This window comes from Lampetra fluviatilis, chromosome 30 (genome assembly GCF_964198595.1).
Source record: "Lampetra fluviatilis chromosome 30, kcLamFluv1.1, whole genome shotgun sequence".
NCBI classification, from domain to species: Eukaryota; Metazoa; Chordata; class Hyperoartia; order Petromyzontiformes; family Petromyzontidae; genus Lampetra; species Lampetra fluviatilis.
Genome location: NC_136304.1, coordinates 9,054,193 through 9,072,992, shown reverse-complemented (window position 1 = coordinate 9,072,992; position 18,800 = coordinate 9,054,193). Strand labels below are relative to the sequence as shown.

The window sequence follows — 18,800 nt, the reverse complement described above, 5'->3', positions numbered from 1 at the left end:
CTCACGACGTTTCGACTGCAACGCAAGCAATCGTCATCATGTGTGAAATCCGCAGCAAGCACATTTGATTGCTTGTGTTGCAGTCGATACGTCGGGATAATTTGTAGTGTTTTCTATTTGTATTATTTCCTTTCTACGTGACTTTACCGAAAGAACCAAGAATATGAATCCCTGCAGTCACAAAAGCTTTAAATCAAAATTTAAGAGATACCAAGTTGCTATTCAATGAGGGCTCAAGTCAAGGTGCGTGTCCTGACATAGAACGACTTAACCTGGCGACACCCGTTCTTCCTCTACGTGGTCCCCTTGAAGTGCAACGCACTTGGTCCATCGCCAATTACCCAACGCTTTGATCTTTGCCTTGAAAAACTTTCCGTACAATTTGTTTTCATTTCACCAGGTAAGGCCCAGAAGCGACCTTGCCACATAAATAATAGCTCAACGAAGTGGCTCATCACGTGGAAATGTATGGCAGCCAAATGCTCCAAACGCACGTTGATTCTAAATGTGGAGGGAAAAAACCGGAGGACCCGGAGAAAAATCTACGTGACCACGGGGAGAGCATGCGAACTCCAAATATACATATTCTCAGGTTTTTTCGGTAAAGTCACGTAGGTAAAAACATTAAAATTAATGAAAGTAAAATAAAACAAAACAAAAAATAAAATTCACGACGTTTCGGAGGCAACACAAGTCTCCGTCATCAGGTGGGACGGAGACTTGTGTTGCCTCCGAAACGTCGTGAATTTTATTTTTTGTTTTGTTTTATTTTACTTTCATTAATTTTAATGTTTTTACCTACGTGACTTTACCGAAAAAACCTGAGAATATGAATCATTGCAGTCACGAAAGCTTCAAATCTAGAATCCAAATATACAGCAGGTGTCAGGGTCGGGATTGAACCCATGATCTGTGCATACCAGGTGAGATAGTCAACATCTCGCCACCGTGGAGAGATGTTGTATGGCTTCATCGCCACGATATAAATCGCTTTCCTAACATAGATTACACTGTGTAACAATTTTTTTTTTGTTCCTGGGTAAGTGCGCCTTGGTAAATAAATATTTTGTAGTCATTTTTGTTTTACTTTAGTATAAATTCATGTTAATTTTGAATCATGTTTTTTTTCTGACTTTATGTGAACGAAAAAATACCAATTCTCCCGTTTTCTCATTGAAAATAGGTACATTTCAAAATATCACTGTCCTGGTCACAAAAGCAAAGTTTGTGGGGAATAATATCCATTTTCTATACTTTTTACGTATAAGAAATTAGGAAATAACACTTACTACCCAGGAACAAACATTGTGTTACACAGTGTTATTCAGCAGTGGAAACTTGTGAGGGCCACATTTGGCAAGTGTGCGTGTCTCCACGCGGATTAAGTCGAGGTTCTCTCAGATGTTTCTAGATTTCCCTGGATTCTTTTAGAGTTCTATTTATTTCAGTTTAACACATAAACGGGACTTGTAGAAAAAAATAGCAAAGTTAATCGAATGCTCCGAAATGCGGTAATCGCTACAAACAATGTACATGCACTGTACTTCTAAATGAGCAGTTGCCCTTCGTTGTAGCATCAATCATTCTATGTCAGGCCAAGACAAAGCATTGCATACGTTGAGCAACAACTTGCAATCCTGCAATTGCCGAGCAAAACCAACATATTAGTATTGCAATTACAAATGCATGTGTTTATCCAGTTAAGCCTCAAGGCCTAGGACATTGGCCAGTTTTCTGATGAGTACTTGTGAGTAAAACCAGAGTGCTTAACGGACAGGTCAGCAACCCCGCTTGTTGTGCCACCCACTGCAGGCAAAAACCACCAACCACGTGTCCAAGCCACCATTGCAGGGCATGCGCTGCCGCAAAGCCCAGCAGGTGAGCTAGCTCACGGCACACGCCGTCACACCGATGAGGACACCGTCGTGGTGCGTGAAGATGTCGTCACCGCTGCTGGAGCGCAGAGTGGAATCTACAAGGTGCAGGTGTTGCCCAACGCGAGTGAATGATGGGGGCCAGGTGTTGCGGCCGGACAAGTAGCAAACCCCCCCCAATCGGTGCGGTGAAAAGAGGCCACCGCTCCCAGCAGATTTCGTTCCTCGACAAACGAAACGGTCGAAGCAGCAGGAAAGACGAAAGGAACTGCAGCAGCAATAGACCTGATGAGCGACCGCCGCGGAGGATAAGAGCTGTCTTTGGAAAAAGGATTACGTCGGACTCCTATGCTTCAAAACACTACACGCCGTGCCGAGGTTAAGGGGCCGATCGTACACGCGTGTGTGTTCCTGTACATGCCTGCGTGTATGCTCCATGCGCGTGTGTGGCTGCGTGCCAACGGGGTGGATTTGTAGCAGGAAAGCAGCAGGCTTGAACAAAATCTAACGTTCAGATGTTCTCAACAACCGCTGAAGGAAAGCACACGGGCACGACCACCGACCTGGGCAACTAGAACGGGGAGAAAGACAAATTTAGTCTGAAACATTCAAAATAAAACTTCTCAACTATACATATACTTTGCCAACTTATCACAAAATCCCACGTTACACTTATTTGAGCCGTTTGCTCACAAGAGTCTACGGGTGTGTGTATGGCTAGGTGTGTGTGTGTGGTTGGGTGAGTAAAAGTGTATGCGTATAACTGTCATGTATTTGTGACACACGTGTATTGGCATTTGTGTACGTGCATAAATGTGCGCGTGTCTGGATGTGCACGTGGGGAGTGGGAGCACGGTGGTTATCGTACTACGCTACCCACGTTTGATTCCCCATCATGGCCAACATTGGGGCTGGGGTATCTGAACTGGTCCTGGGCCTCCCCAAGGTTGACTCAGTCCTAAAAGAGTACCTTGCGCGGAGTGCAACATCAGCACCGGGGAAACAAAGATGGCTGGGAATGGTGCTGCCCACCTACCCGGTCGTGTGCCATGTTGGGATTCAGAGGTGCTCGCGACAGCACTTTCCCCAACAGTTTATTAAAAGGCTACAGGATGTCTTTGTCTTTGTACGTGGCTTTGGGGTGTATATTTATGGGGGTACACGTATATGTAATGTGTGCGCCATCATGCACGCGGGTGTGTATCACACCGCTATTTTTGTCAACGTGCGCGCACGTGCTCGCCTGCACGCGTAACAGCGCAATACGTAGGTGTGCGAGTGCACGCGTATGAACACATGCACGCGTGCGACAGCGCTCGTGCATGTGTGCATGCATGTGTATGTGGTCGTGTTCACGTGTGCACGTGTGCAAGTGTACTCTCGATACCATGCTGCCGGCCTTGAGCCAATGGAAACATCTCCGAGCGCAGTCACTGGTTTCTCTCGTCATTGCCGTTGCTGCTGTTATTGAGCTGTGCATTGTGGGCCATGAGCAGGCATGTAACAATTCACCCACCAGCAATTAGAAAGAATCGCGATGCAAGTCACGAATCAATCGTTTTATTTCCGTCTTGTTTGTATCGCCCCATTCATTTTGTTCCATCTCGTTCATTTCTGACTGCCTAAAAATAAATGATCGTGCATTTTGCAATGCAACAGAATTTTGATTTATATATCATCTAAATGCACCTCAAGACGCTGTACGGAAGCGGTGGGCAAGTTTCGTGTGTAGGGGTGGTCCAGTCATCGGCAGATGGGAAATAAACGGAAGGTCTTGAGCTTGGAGCTGTGGCAGGGAGTCGAGAGCACAGTGTCCTCCCACTGATCGAAGGTTGACTGCCGACTTCAATAGAAATGCCTTGCTTGGCTTGTGAAGCATACATCGTAAATGATTGATGCTTAAGACGTGAAATTTGATGCACGCGGCGTGAGCAAAAGAACACATTTGAATCATTTGCGTGCAGAGTGAATCGTTACATGCCTCGTGCGCGACCTGATGGAGTTGTATAAATCACGGCTATGATTATAATGACGATGATGTTGACACCACCGATGCTAATGCAGCTCCCTTAAGACCCACTGTAGTCGGCGCTGTTATTCTCCGTGCTGCAGTCGTAGTGGTGGTGGTGGTTGTTGTTGTTGTGGTCGGTGTGGCTGGGAGCTAGCGTTTTTTGGGGAGTGTGCCTGCACGTTGTGGGGTCACTGGGCGGTTGGCGTTCAGGCCGCCGTACTGGTACTTGGGCTTTTTCTCCGCCGGCTTCAGGATCTGAATATTGCAAACGACGACAGAAAACACAGCACAGCAATGCAGAATTACGGCACCTTCGTTTCATGCCACATGTAAGGGTCCACTGGGCTGGGAAAAAACAACGACAGAGGGGCGCAGGTTAGAGACGTCGATTTGACCGTTAAGAAAAGGAACCGGCCCTGAGGCAGGACGCGTGGCTGGAAGGAACGATGGCCAGCGGCCAAGATGAACGACGTAGTAGCAGCTAAGGGAGAGAATGCGTCCGACAGAATGTCAACCGCGGAGATGAAGCAATGACATCAGCTCGTGCGCGCAGGTACTAAACTAAACAATTAAAATTTACCAGGTTATGTTCTTTTTCAAAAGCGATCTGGCCACAAATGATAGCTCAACGAAGTGGCTTATCATGTGGAAATTTACAGAAGCCAAACACTCGAAACGCGTGATTCTAAATGTGGAGGAAAAAAACGAGAGGGCCTGGAGAAAAATCCACGCAACCACGGGGAGAGAACACGCAAACTCCAAATATACAGCAGGCGTGAGGGTTGGGATCACACCCACAACCTCCTGTATACCAGGCGAGGTAGTTAACATCTCCTAGCCACCGTGGTACTGGATTGACTGATAACATCGCAAAACCAAGAGAGATGGCAATGACAAGTGGAGGCCTTCATCCAGCAGCAGTCGGCTGATAATGGCTGATAATGTTTGAACGTCGAAATAGGATGAGTTTTTCGCCACGTTCGCGATGACTCCTATTAAGTGCAAATACACACAAATAGGCAGAATCTGTCTGCGGATTACATGCGATTCTGCGGATCGACTGGTGGCACACATTAGGACCTCAGATAACAGGCATTTGTGGAGTTGTCTATCATCTGTAGCGTTCAATAAATGAACAGGGAGATGGGGGGCGCAGGGAGATGGCGGTGAGTTGGGAGCGATGGTGAGCGAGAGGGGCGGTACCTACTACAACTTTTTATTTTACCAGGGAAGGCCCACTGAGCTATACAGCTCTTTTTCAGAAGCCACCAGGCTATAACAAATTATAGTTCAACGAAGTGGCTTATCACGTGGAAATGTTTGGCAGCCAAGTACTCTAAACGCACGTTGTTTATAAATGTGGAGGGAACAACCGGAGGACCTGGAGAAAAATCCAAGCGACCACGGGGAGAGAGAGCGAGACACGTAAACTCCAAATATACAGCAGGCGCCAGGGTCGGGATCGAACCCACCACCTCCTAATTCTAGACTTGAAGCTTTCGTGACTGCAAGGATACATACTCTTTGGTTTTTTCGGTAAAGTCACGTAGGTAAAAAAAATGAAAACAACTAAATTAAATCACGACGTTTCGGAGGCAACACAAGCTTCCGTCTTCAGGTGGAACCGTTACAGTAATTTTGGCTGTAACCGTTCCACCTGAAGACGGAAGCTTGTGTTGCCTCTGAAACGTCGTGATTTAATTTAGTTGTTTTCATTTATTTAATTTAATCTTTTACCTACGTGACTTTACCGAAAAAAACAAAGAGTATGAACCCACCACCTCCTGTATAGCCGGCGAGGTAGTCAACATCTCCTCGCCACCGTGGCGCCCCCACCTGGAAGGAGCACATGAGCGTCTCGTCGACGCTCATCATCGCGCCGGCGTTGTCGAACTCCCCGCAGTAGTTGGGCGCGGAGAAGAGCGTGACGAGTTGGCGCTTAGCGAAGAACTCATAGCCGTCTTCCACCACCTGCGCCCGCGGGGAGGGGGCGGAGGGTGTGGCGGGGCAAGAGGCGAGAGGCACGACCACACCGAGTCACGGCCATACATGCGAAATCCTGCAGTTGTGTGCATTGATACATGCAGCTGTGTGCATTTCTTGGTGAAACTGTGTGCATTGATACATGCAGTGGTGTGCATTTCTCTGCGCAGCTGTGTGCATTCATACGTGCAGCTGTGTGCATTTCTTGGTGCAACTGTGTGTATTGATTGTGCAGCTGTTTGCATTGTTCTGCACAGTTGTGTGCATTGATACATGCAGCTGTGTGCATGTCTTGGTGAAAATCTGTGCATTGATACATGCAGTGGTGTGTATTAATCTGTGCAACTGTGTGCATTGATACGTGCAGCTGTCTGCATTGTTCTGTGCAGCAGTGTGCATTGCTAGGTGAAGCTGTGCATTGCTCCATGCAGCAGTGTGCATTGCTAGGTGCAGCTGTGTGCATTGTTCTATGCAGCAGTGTGCATTGCTAGGTGCAGCTGTGTGCATTTCTCCATGCAGCTGTGTGTACTGCTGTGCATACAGCTGTGTGTACTGCTGCGTGTCGAGCCGTGTGTCTATGTATGCCATTTGCTCTGCTGTTGCTTTATATAGATCTATTGCTTAGTTATTAACATCCCACTGCAGGGCAAAGGCCTCCTCCGAATGTCTTAACAATCTCTTGCCACCTACACCCAGTGCTACCGATTGTTATTCTAATCTCACGAGCACTGCCCACGCATTTGTGCGGGATCCACGGCCGGGGTGGAGGGGTAGATGGGGGGGGGCATGACACGAGCGCGCCCCACGAACCCCTGTCCAAGGTGCGGGTGTCGTCATTACCATGCAGAGGCGCGTGGCGATGTCACCACTGCGAACGTACCTGCCCGCACGCCAGGCAGGCAGCCAGCAAAACTTTTTTCTACGATAGTATCATCCATTCTAGATGTGAAGTTTTCGTGACTGCAAGGATCCATACTCTTTGGTTCTTTCGGTAAAGTCACGTTGGTGAAAATAAAAATAAAAGATAAGAATAAAAATAAGAATAAAAATGGGGAAAAAAACTAAATCATCCAGTCTCATTTTTTGTCCACATCTCTTTCTCTCCATCGGCATGATTCGGTTTGTTAATTTTGCTCATCCGTCATGTGACCGAGCTTGGTGTTTTGGCCAAATGAATACAAGTTTTTGTTGACCACGCTCTAAATCACATCCGTGACCGTGGTTTAAATTCCGTAATCTTAATTTTTCTAATTTTGGCCATTCTCGTTGAGTTCAAAATCGTCCTCTCCATGGCTCCTTGAAACACTCGTAACTTTCTCGTTCTTGAGTTAAGGAGCAGGATTGGGGCCCCGGAGGTCATCACTGGTAAAGTACAAGAGTCCACGGGTCTCTCGATACAGACACACGCTGCTTCATGAACATTTTCAATTACCACAAACTTTTCTCAGCACTTGTGATAGTTTTTTGTCGAATTAAACTACTTGTCCTGAATACATATAAGGACAATTAAAATCTTTTTTGCATTGACTCTTAAGATTCTTTTCCTTAAAAAAAAAAATCGATCATTCTTTTAGTTTTGTTCTTATATATGTTTTTAAACTCCTGAAACAGAATTACTGTGTGCATCTCAATGTTATATTTCATTTAATGTCATACTTTAATTCATAAAATAAAATAATCTGATGTCTGAACTTGGTGAGATTTATTTAGGTGCATTGGAATCTACAAATGAAATGTGCCTTAAAAATGTAACTTGTTATGATCACTGTTGATCCCATATGACTCACCGATTTAGATTGTCAAACACAGACTCTAAATCAGGCATGAATAGTATAGATGGAGAAATAAGATTTTCCCAATTAACTCCTGTACAGAATTAAAAACTATTACCTTGTATTTAGAATATTAAACAAGCAATGGCATTGATAATTGTTTTTTTACCCTTTTATCTGGCAACAAAACTGACACCTTTTTTACAAGGAGTCATGTTTGCATTGACCACAATACCTGCAGTCGGAATGCAAACAAAAAACATAACTCTGATAATGTATGCACTGTCCTTGAAATTGATTGGTCCACACCCGAGACAGCGTTCTTTAGAGCCTAGTCTCACATGGTGTTGGACCAGATGACGCCAAAAGGCGCACAACTCAAGGACAGTGCATACATTATCAGAGTTATGTTTTTTGTTTGCATTCCGACTGCAGGTATTGTGGTCAATGCAAACATGACTCCTTGTAAAAAAGGTGTCAGTTTTGTTGCCAGATAAAAGGGTAAAAAAACAATTATCATATTTTGTTACTGGCAAATGAGGTTCCAATGGTGAAGCAATGCCATTGTTGTCAATCAATTTGAGAATTCATGCGTACTTTGTAATCAACTCTTCGGTGTTTTAGGAGATATTAAATACGGTTCTTTAAAAGACATGCGTGCGTGTGTGTCGCTGTGGGTGGAGCTGGTGCATCTGCCAATCATCTCAGTCAGCCAACCCGTGGCACCTGGGTCTCGTGACCTGTGAGCAAGCATTCGACACTTCACGTGGCCTCAAAGTGCACCTGGTATGGCACAGGCGCCGTGGTGACGTCACCGTCACTTAGTGGTGATTGGCGGGTATTGGTTGGTTGGGTGGAGTGGTGGTGTAGCGGTTAGTGCGCTGCGCTCCGAGCCTGGCGACCCAAATTCAATTCCCGCTCGTGTCAACACCAGTGACGATTATACGAACCGGTGCTGGGCCTTCCCTACGGTCGACTCAGTCTTAAAAGAGTACCTGATGCGATGTGCAACATCAACACTGGGGAAACAAAGATGGCAGGGCGTGGTGCTGGCAACCCACCACCCTTCGTGTGCCGTGCCGGCCTTCGTAAGTGCTCACTAACAGCACTTCCGCAGAAGAATTTTAAAGGCTATATGGTGGGTATCTTTGTATTTGTCACTGTGTGTGTATATTACTGTGTTTACAGATGTAGTCGCTACAGTTAATAAGTATACAAAACAATTACGACAGCGGATATTCTGATGTTGGCTGGGTCTCTTTAAGGCAGCCGGTTTAAATATATTCATTCAGTCAGCGGTCAAGGCACACAAATAACCTCACTGACGCTTTTAGATCCCAGGTCCTGATTAGGATCAGAAGATGTCAACTTAAGATCGATGTGGGTCGAGGCTTTCAATATTTGGCCATTCAGTCTGGCTTCTGCCAAAAGATGTGCCTCCAACAAGGCGATGAAAACAATAGGATTCATTGTCGGGGTCAACTGACGGTTGAAGGTGCAATTCTGTCACTGGCGCCAGAATTGTTTTGAAGGTACAGACCATAAACAACAAGTGGAGTCATGCTTGGACCTTTCCCAGTCATTAACTGACGTGCTTCGATCTGTTTCAGAAACACCGAGGCTAGGCTATCTGAAAGGTCATGCCTCAGTCAGAAGACACATCTTGCAGAGGGCATCTGCAGATTCAGAGTCATTGGGAGTGGAGTTTATCAAATCAGACATCTCCATAGCATCCAGCAGAGAAAGCTACCCTATAGGGAATACGCTCAAACATGTGAGTATACTACCCAGCCAGAGGGCTAGGAATGACAGCGCAAATTCCACCCAGCCAGAGTGATGGCTGGGGTAAGAGTACACCACTGGTGAGCCAGCTCGGTGGAATTTGGCAATTTACAAACGGGGAAGAGACGCCGAGAGCCACAGTGCCTCCGCGAGCAGCCACAGTGAAGTCACCATTCATGAGCGCATTGAAACTAAACTGAAAACTAAAATACATTTTATTATTACCAGGTAAGGCCCACTGAGCTACGTATCTATTTTTCAGAAGCGACTTGGCCACAAATGATCGCTCAACGAAGCGGCTAATCGCGTGGAAATTCATAGCAGCCAAATACTCGAAATGCGTGATTCTAATTGTGGTGGGAAAATCCGGAGGATCCTGAGAAAAATCCACGCGACCACGGGGAGAATAATTCAAATTCCAAATATACAGGTGTCAGGGTTGGGATCGGACACCACGACCTCCTGTATACCAGGCGAGGTATTAAACATCTCGCCACTGTGATTTTATGCCAATGAGTATGGTAGCCGGAGCCAAAGTAAGGCGTGTGTGGTAACCCTACTGATTGCAGAGGACCGTGTTTGCAGTTGCATCACTGTTGGTTGTTGTCCTCCCCCCACACCCTCGATCAGCACAGTTGCCTATGTACGGTGCAAAAGAAGTTCAACATACATACATAGGCTGTGTTTGTGTGTAGATCCATTTCTTTGTTTTTACACGCTTTCTATTAACTCACTCTGTCTGTTGTTGTTGTCGTTGTTGTATCCTCAAATCAATTTTAACCCACTTCCCAATGTGGTATCGACTGCAAACTTGGTATACTTATGTCTTACTGATGACAATACTATATTATATCATAAAAAAAATATATATATTTTTCATCAATGTTTCGGCTTGGGTCTAATTGTCCACGCTCAACTGACGTTCGCTGTAAATCACCACGGTCCCTTATGGCAAGCTTCGGGGCCACTTCCTGGAGTCGTGGAGTTCTGCCATTACTAGTAGGGTACATTTCATTAAAGCGTGTTTGAAAACAAGTTTTTAAAAATCTTATTATTAAGTAATTAAAATAAAGCAATAATTGTATTATATTAATTATTTAATAACTAGTACAGATTTATATAGTTGTAATAAATACCTATGGTTCCTCCAATTACGTGCATTGCTGTGTATATCGCTATGTGCGTTGTTGTTGTATGTATGTGTGTATAGTGATGTATCATGCTGTGTGTATAGTTATGTATCATGCTGTGTGTATCGCTTTCGTGCATTGCTGTGTGTAAAGCTATGTGTAGAGCTATGTGCATTGCTGTGAGTATTGCTGCGTGTCATGTTGCACTGAAAGTCACTGCACCCATCACCACTCCAAATTCTCCAACCCAACCATGTCAATCGTCATCTGCCGATTTCTAAACCATTTCACCGCATCCTGATTTTCACAGATTATAATCACAGTGCTTGCACAATTATATAAAAAGTCACGGTTTTCGATGCAATGTTTGCTTCGGAACTTGGAATGCAGTAAAAATAAAAATCTGGCAGCCTAGGCTAGGCATGGGCAGAGTGAATGAATGTCCTACAGACAAAGATCCCCCTGTAGCTTTAACAGACTGTTGGGGCAAGTGCTGTTAGCGAGTAACACCTGTGAAGGCCGGCACAGCACACGAGGGGGTTGGTGGCCAGCACCACACAGCGCGCGTCACAGCGCGCGTCACAGCGCGCGTCACAGCGCGCGTCACAGCGCGCGTCACAGCGCGCGTCACAGAGCGTGTCACCGCGTGCGTCTCACCTGGTGAGCACGGCAGATGAGGTCCAGGTCGTGGCGGTTGAGGAATTTGCTGACGACGTCGGCGCCGAAGGTGAAGGAGACGCCACGGTCGTTCTCGCCCCAGCCCTGCACGTCCTTGTCTGGGTCCGACCACAGCAGATCGCACAGCAGCCCTGGCAAAGGGGGCAAGCACAGAGAGCGCCACCACTGTGTAAGACCTCACTGCGCCGCTGCCGGGCCCAGCGGTTCGCACGCCGTGCGTGCGCGCACGAAAGCCGTGCTCGGGGAGGGCTCGCGGGTTGCGGTAGGTATGGACACCGTGCGGGATAAATTTAGAACGCGCACGCAAATTTTGGCGCCATGTTACGGCGGCGCTAATACGCAACGTGAAACGAATGCCTTGCAACACATTGACGAAGAGGCGTGGGCGTGAGGTCTCTCTGTGTGTTCTGGCCTGAGAGAGACTGGGCACCTACCAGAGGAATATGGAGTTTCCACCGCTGGCTTAGGGCTACCAATGGAGATTAGTGCCACTCCTATACTCGTTTAACCGCAGAGGCACCTTTGAGTTTTCATCGTTGTAACAACAAACACGATAGATTGATGGTTCAGTGGTTCAAGCGTTGCATTGTGAAGCTGGCCGGCCGAGTTTCATTTCCGGGCAATAGCTAACGATCTCCACTGACAAAAGTCGTGTGAAGTATAGTCATACAAACCCTGTGACTAACGTGACTTGGGCAGGCCGTTACCCAGCTGTGGATTGACAAGGTCTGTGAATAAATACTGACTAATCAACAAGGGTCCCCACGTGCATTGGGTTAAAGTTGATTACCTTTTTTTATTACTCCTTTGCTGGCCGACTGCCTTGACATGGACATCAGCACATTCGGAGACATCCAGTCCCAGGGCTTAAAAACCAGGGCCTCGAGAGACATTGGCATGGTGCTCTGCCAGAACCGTTAAGTAGACACTCAGCCCCGTGATTCGAACCCAGGCCCAACGCAGGTGTTGGGACAGTCGTTTGAGACACAAACAGATTCCCCGAGACACGATCGCTGAAATATGTGCAACAGATGCAGGGCTGCGACTTTCCGGTTTGTGGGATTAGTGAACCACTCATGTTCCCGGTAAGAAGACCCCCGCTGACGCACGTCCCAGAGATAAATGCGAACTAAAAAAAATCTCCGTCGACTTTTGTGTCCGTCTGCGTTGCAGTGTCCGCGGCAGGGATTTGACATACGCCAAATTCCACATCGGTAAACACATGGCCCACACGGTTCCCAGGCCACGGCACCCCCCCCCCCCCCCTGCCGGCTACACCCCTGAGCTCTCTGTGCCACTAAGCGGTAGCAGTTTTATACGAACGAATCAAGTTGTTTTCCCATTTAAAATATTGGGGGGACAGGGAAAAGTAGAAACAAAGACGCCCTGTTTACCCCCATTACAGAGCAGAGGGGGCGTGCGCTGGCAGTGGGCATCTATTCAGGTTGGCACGCCACACGTGGGAGTAGAGTAGCTAGCACAACATCCCTTTGCTGATGGTAACAAGATAAAGACCCACGTCTGCAAACACAACAAACTAAACGTCACACCTTGCAATCAGTCGGGTTGCGATCTATTTCTTGACGACACGTGAACTAAAGAGCGTTTTGGAAGGTGACGGGCTTCCGCAGAGTTCCACAGCGTCTGTTTACAGCGGCCGGCCAGCCTTGTACGGGCAGCTTTATTTGGAGGGACTGCGTTGTGGATGGGAACCCTGGGGCACGAGAGCTGGATTCGGAGACGTGACGGGGCAGGCGGACACTCGAGACAAAAACGGCGAGTCACCGGGAGAGCCGAGAAACCGGTGACCGAGACAGATAAAAATAGTTTCTTTTTATTAGAATTTTTAAAGCGATTCGTTTACCTTTTCCTATACTTTGCACTCCTATCGTGTTTTTGTGTTATTTGTTTGTTCTTGCAACATCGGATTGCTCCGGTTATAAATATTCTGATTCCAGACGGCACTACGGTCACCCCTGCCGTAGGAATGTGGAATTTCCACCACTGGTTCGTGGTTTTAAACGGGAAGGTGAGCACCGTCTCAATGCTCATTTGAGCAGGAAGTAAAATCTTGACTTATTAAGCGATGACACCGCAGCGGTAGCAACCCGTTGTGTTAACACGTCTCTTTCTGCGAAGAGATACGCTGGGGCAAATCGAGACGACATTCCTCTCCAGGAACTATTTATACGTTAAAATAAATATATAAAATATCAATTTAGTAGCATGAACCAAAAAAAAAGGGAAATAAATTTAATTAAAAATTTAAAATGACGCAAGTCGTAAAAAAAGCCTTCAGTGTGTGTAATTGCCCCATAATTACGTGACCAGATTGGCGCGTTGTGCGGTTCGAGTTGCTGCGGTTTACGTAAACGTACCGGCCGGCTCTCGCAGTCTCAACACACAGACCCCTTCTAGCACAACTCCCAGTGTCAGTGTCGCCTCCCAGCGTCACTTCTTCTCGTGCCACGCATCTGATTTGCACCTCCTCGTGTCACCTTCTAATGGCACACGTCTCAGCGTCACACACTTCGGTGTTATCTCCTAGTGTCACACATGCTCGTCTCACCTCCTAGTGGCACCACGTCGTGTGCCACAATTCCCAAGTGGCACCGACTGGTAACACCAACTATTGGCACTCCCGAGTGTGATACATCTGAGTAGGTGTGACACTAGGAGGTGTTCTGATACAAAATAATCATCTGGCCAAGCGCGTGCAGAGTTGCACAGAAACCTTTCCTCCACCACTTGTCGTTGTGGTCTCACTCCGCATCCCCAATACCTGTCTTGTAACTTTAATCCATCCACGTCATCCTTGTACACAACATCAATAATCCCTCTTTAACACCGGCAATCACACATCTGCAACGGCAGATGTTCAGCTTTCGAAGTAGTGGACTAATGAGAGATCCATACCCAAAAAAACAATGGTCGCACACTGTCGGATGACTACGACGACAAAGATGATGATGATAAAGAGCGTGAACCAGGAACTTAACCTGGGTTCTCAACAACAGTGCTGGGTCATGTGGTGGCGGTGAGTGGCGGTGAGTGGCGGTGAGTGGCGGTGAGTGGCGGTTACCTGTGTCAGGGACATCCGTGGGTCTCATGATACGGCGGATCTGCTCCATTGACTGCAGGTCCGGTGAGAGGCCTGCATGCAGCGGAATCTGAATATTTATTTATACTCGAGGAATCCGATGAGCTATAATGCTCTTTTTCACAGGTGTTCAGTAGGTGCATGGGGTAAGAACGCTCCAACAACAAACAACACAACAGTCGTGCAAAATACAGAAAAGATAAACAAATCACCCAAAAGCACAAAAATAAAACAAAACCATCTCCATCCTACCAGGAGGAAAAGTACACTGAGGTATTAACTTGTTTTTCAGAAGCGACATGGCCAGAAATGATAGCTCAACAAAGTGGTTCATCACGTGCACATTCATAGCAGTAAAATAATGTAAATAATCTCAGCAAAACCCGGGCCGGAGCGCCCACACGCAAACACGGACTTGAGCTCATGGTCAAAGAAAGTAGCAATCAGTTAACATACTAACTCTTGGGCCGCTTTAGACAATTATGGATGGATTACGGTTAACAAAATCACCCAGTATGCACCCGAACCTGTCACATCTCAGAAGCCAAGCAGAGTTTGAGCCTGGTTAGTGCTTGGATGGGTGACCGTCACGCACAGTTCATCATCGGGCTGTGGGGCTGCATTGTGGGCAGCCAAGCACAGTACAGCAAACTCCATTGTTGCACTGTACTTATATGCTCTCCACCTTCACCAACCTGCACTGACCAGCACAGTGAAGGATGCTTAAATAACACCCATGGCCTGCATGGTGTGGTGAGCTCCTCATCCAGCAGTGGATTGACAAGGGGCTGTACGTGTACACGTCAGGGCTGGCAGTAGCAAGTAGTGGCCTTAAACATTGATCTTAGTGGTGCCACTAAGAGTAAATGTTTACAGGAGGCCAGGTGGGTTCGGTCCTAACCCTGTCACCTGTATATTTGGAATTTTGCATGCTCTGCCCGTGGTCGCGTGGATTTTTCTCCGGGCACTCCAGTTTTTCCCTCCACATTTAGTAACACGCGTTTAGAGCATTCGTCTGCTGTAAATGTCAGCATGATAAGCCACTTTGCTGAGCTACCCTTTGCACCCAGGTCACTTCTAAAAAGAGCTGCATAGCTCAGCGGGCCTTAACTGTCACAAAAGCTTCAAATCAAGATTAAAAATACTTTAGTTTAGTTTATACAAGGCAGTTTCTTCATGCGACGTGTGTTACTGGTTCATCACGCGCACAGCTGTAAACATGCTTCTGGAGGTCGAGCATTGGCACCTGTGCTGTGAATTCAACTTCATAAAGAATGACACTGAGATGGTGTAAGAGCAGTCTGTGAAGGATGTGATTATCAGCATAATCCACTCCATCAAGTCACAACTCAAAACACATCTCTTTACACTTGCATGCAATAAATAACTCACATCCACAACATGCCTTCATTGTTATATTATAAACAGCTGTAAATAGTATAGTAGCTTTCTCTCTTGCTGTACAGAAATGCCTATGCTTATGTTTATTGATGTGATGGCACTTTGAGTGGAAGATTTGTGACAGGCAGGCACCACGTGTTTAAGAAAAGCATAAATTTTACTTGACTTGAGAAGACCTTACACCAGCTCTGCATACAAAAACTTTAAGAGTGGGCCGTTGAAGGTGCTGTTGAATGTATAAGCATCACCTACTAAAATCTATTAAAGAATCTTTACAAATGATAGCTCAAAGAAGTGGCTTACCGTGTGGAAATTTATAGCAGCCAAATACTCTCTAAACACGTGTTGCTCATACTCTGAACACGCGTTGTTCATTCTAAATGTGGAGGGAAGAAACCGGAGGACCCGGAGAAATATCCACGTGACCACGGGGAGAGAGATGGACACATGCAAACTCCAAATATACAGCAGCAGGCGTCAGGGCCGTGATCGAACCCACGACCTCCTGCATACCAGGCGAGGTAGTTAACATCTCCTAGCCACCGCGGCGCTCCTCCCCGCAGTGAGTGGTGAGGAGGCTGGAAAGCGGATACTGGAGGTCCGATGTTCACTTACAACAGTTGCGTGTGATCTAGCAGAGTGAAGGAAGCGACGGGCGAGTTGCGATGTGGACCAGTTGCGTGTGATCTAGCAGAGTGAAGGAAGCGACGGGCGAGTTGCGATGTGGACCAGTTGCGTGTGATCTAGCAGAGTGAAGGAAGCGACGGGCGAGTTGCGATGTGGACCAGTTGCGTGTGATCTAGCAGAGTGAAGGAAGCGACGGGCGAGTTGCGATGTGGGACAGTTGCGTGTGATCTAGCAGAGTGAAGGAAGCGACGGGCGAGTTGCGATGTGGACCAGTTGCGTGTGATCTAGCAGAGTGAAGGAAGCGACGGGCGAGTTGCGATGTGGACCAGTTGCGTGTGATCTAGCAGAGTGAAGGAAGCGACGGGCGAGTTGCGATGTGGACCACAGCGACCTCTCTGACCCCCGACACACCTCGTGCAACCGCCATGGCGCACTGCAGGGACTCACCGCCATGGCAGCAGAAAATCTTTTCGTCAATGATGGCAGCGATAGGCAGGCAGTTGAAGCAGTCCGTGAACGTCTTCCAGAGCTTGATGTTAAAACGGCGCTTGCCTGTTGGTGGTGGTGGTGGCGAGGGAGGGGGGGAGGCGGTGGAGGGTAGGGAGGGGTAGGGAGGGAAGGTGGTTTCAACAAAAAAAGCAGAGGGATTACAAGGCCAGAACCTGCAGAAGAGATGCGCGTGAGCTCACGCCCACCACGCTCGTGTATTACGTCAATCTACACAGCTCGCCACTATACACACACACACAAAGATCCCCCATTTAGACTTACAGAATGCAGGGGGATTTGCTGTTAGCAAACACCTATTCATGCGGGTATGGTACATGAGAGTGAGGTGTTGCCAGGACCACACCTGGCTGCCTTTCTCTCTGCAGGGTTGATATTGACACCACTATATACTCATTTAAGGCTTAGTAAACCTAGGGGAAGGTCCATGACCGGTTTAGATATTTCCCACTGATGTTGGCCGTGAGCGGGAATACAACTCCGCTGGATTCTTAGCGCTAACCACTACACTACCGCTTCCCAAAGACAAGATCCCCTGTATAGCCTGAAGAGACTTTTGGGACAAATGCTGATTTGCGAGCACCGATGAAGACTGGCATAGAAATCGAGGGGATGGGTGGCCAGCACCACACCCAGCCGCCTTTGTTTCTCGAGTGACGATTTTTACACACATCACCGGTTACTCATTTGAGGCTGTGTCAGCCTAAGGGAGGGCCAGGACCGCTCCCCATGCACATACACACTCACGCACACAAACGAATACACAGACACATTGACACAAACAAAAACAGATAAACTCAAAAGCAAAGACACACACAAGCAAACACAGACACAAGCACACATCCAAAGGTCCCCCGTATAGTCTGAACAGACTTTTGGGAAAAGTGCTGTCAGCAAGCACCTGTGAAGGCTGGAACGACACACAGGCGGGTGGGTGGTCAACACCATGCCAGGCCACCTTTGTCTCCCCAGTGGCGATGTTTTTGCACCAGGTACTCATTTTAGGCTGAGTCGACCTTGGGGAGGCCCAGGACGGGTTTAGATAATCGTCACTAGTGTTGGCAGTGAACAGGAATCAAACTTGGGTCTCTGGGTTCCTAGTGCAGTGCGTTAACCACTACACTACCGCTCCCCGTGCATCGATACACACAAACACACACACAAATTACACAAGCAAGTGCAATAACCACAGCTAAATATATCTTGATGTTTATGTAACTTAATTTTATCATGAATCTTTTTTTCCCATTAATCTGCAAGAGACAATTCTTGCTACCAAAATGTTATTTTATTAAACAGAGTCGATCATCGATTATCCGGCTTCCAACATTATCCGGCGGTCCCAGGCCAATTTGGCGAAAACGGCAAAACCGTTCCAAATGCTGTGACCAGTCCGGCGATCGGTACTGTGCAGAGGTGTGGACTCGAGTCATGTGACTTGGACTCGAGTCAGACTCGAGTCATGAATTTGATGACTTGCGACTCGACTTGGACTTGCATAACAATGACTTTGTCCCACCTATGAGATGTGGACTCGAGTCATGTGACTTGGACTCGAGTCAGACTCGAGTCATGAATTTGATGACTTGCGACTCGACTTGGACTTGCATAACAATGACTTTGTCCCACCTCTGGTACTGTGTGCATGACAAAAAAAGGTAGGTAAGCTTGATTTATTTTATTTCTACCTACGCGACTTTACAGAAAGAATTAAAAAGTATGTATTCCTGCAGTCAGGAAAGCTTCAAATGAAGCTTGATTTCAATGTGAAATAGTATATACAGTGCATTATACACTACATACGACTTAATCAATGAAAATAATGCACTTACATACATCACCCCATGCGGAATCTTCCAGATTGGAGTGGTAAGTACGGTACAGTAAATACAGTGACTTTTGGAAAGTATGATATTTATTTTTGTCTATTTCTAT

General features: G+C 47.0%; 1 protein-coding gene across 1 annotated transcript in view; it reads right to left on the bottom strand.

The window, feature by feature from the left end:
- Positions 1-795: 795 nt before the first annotated feature.
- The window catches only part of LOC144943242 (serine/threonine-protein phosphatase PP1-beta catalytic subunit-like), a 46,240-nt gene continuing 28,235 nt past the window's right edge, over positions 796-18,800 (bottom strand). The window contains exons 4-8 of the mRNA XM_078870554.1: positions 16,806-16,910; positions 14,313-14,384; positions 11,210-11,361; positions 5,722-5,856; positions 796-4,140 (exon numbers count right to left, since the gene is read on the bottom strand). Coding sequence (XP_078726680.1) covers positions 4,036-4,140; positions 5,722-5,856; positions 11,210-11,361; positions 14,313-14,384; positions 16,806-16,910 — 569 coding nt within the window. The 3' untranslated portion in view covers positions 796-4,035. The remainder of the gene's footprint in view (positions 4,141-5,721; positions 5,857-11,209; positions 11,362-14,312; positions 14,385-16,805; positions 16,911-18,800) is intronic.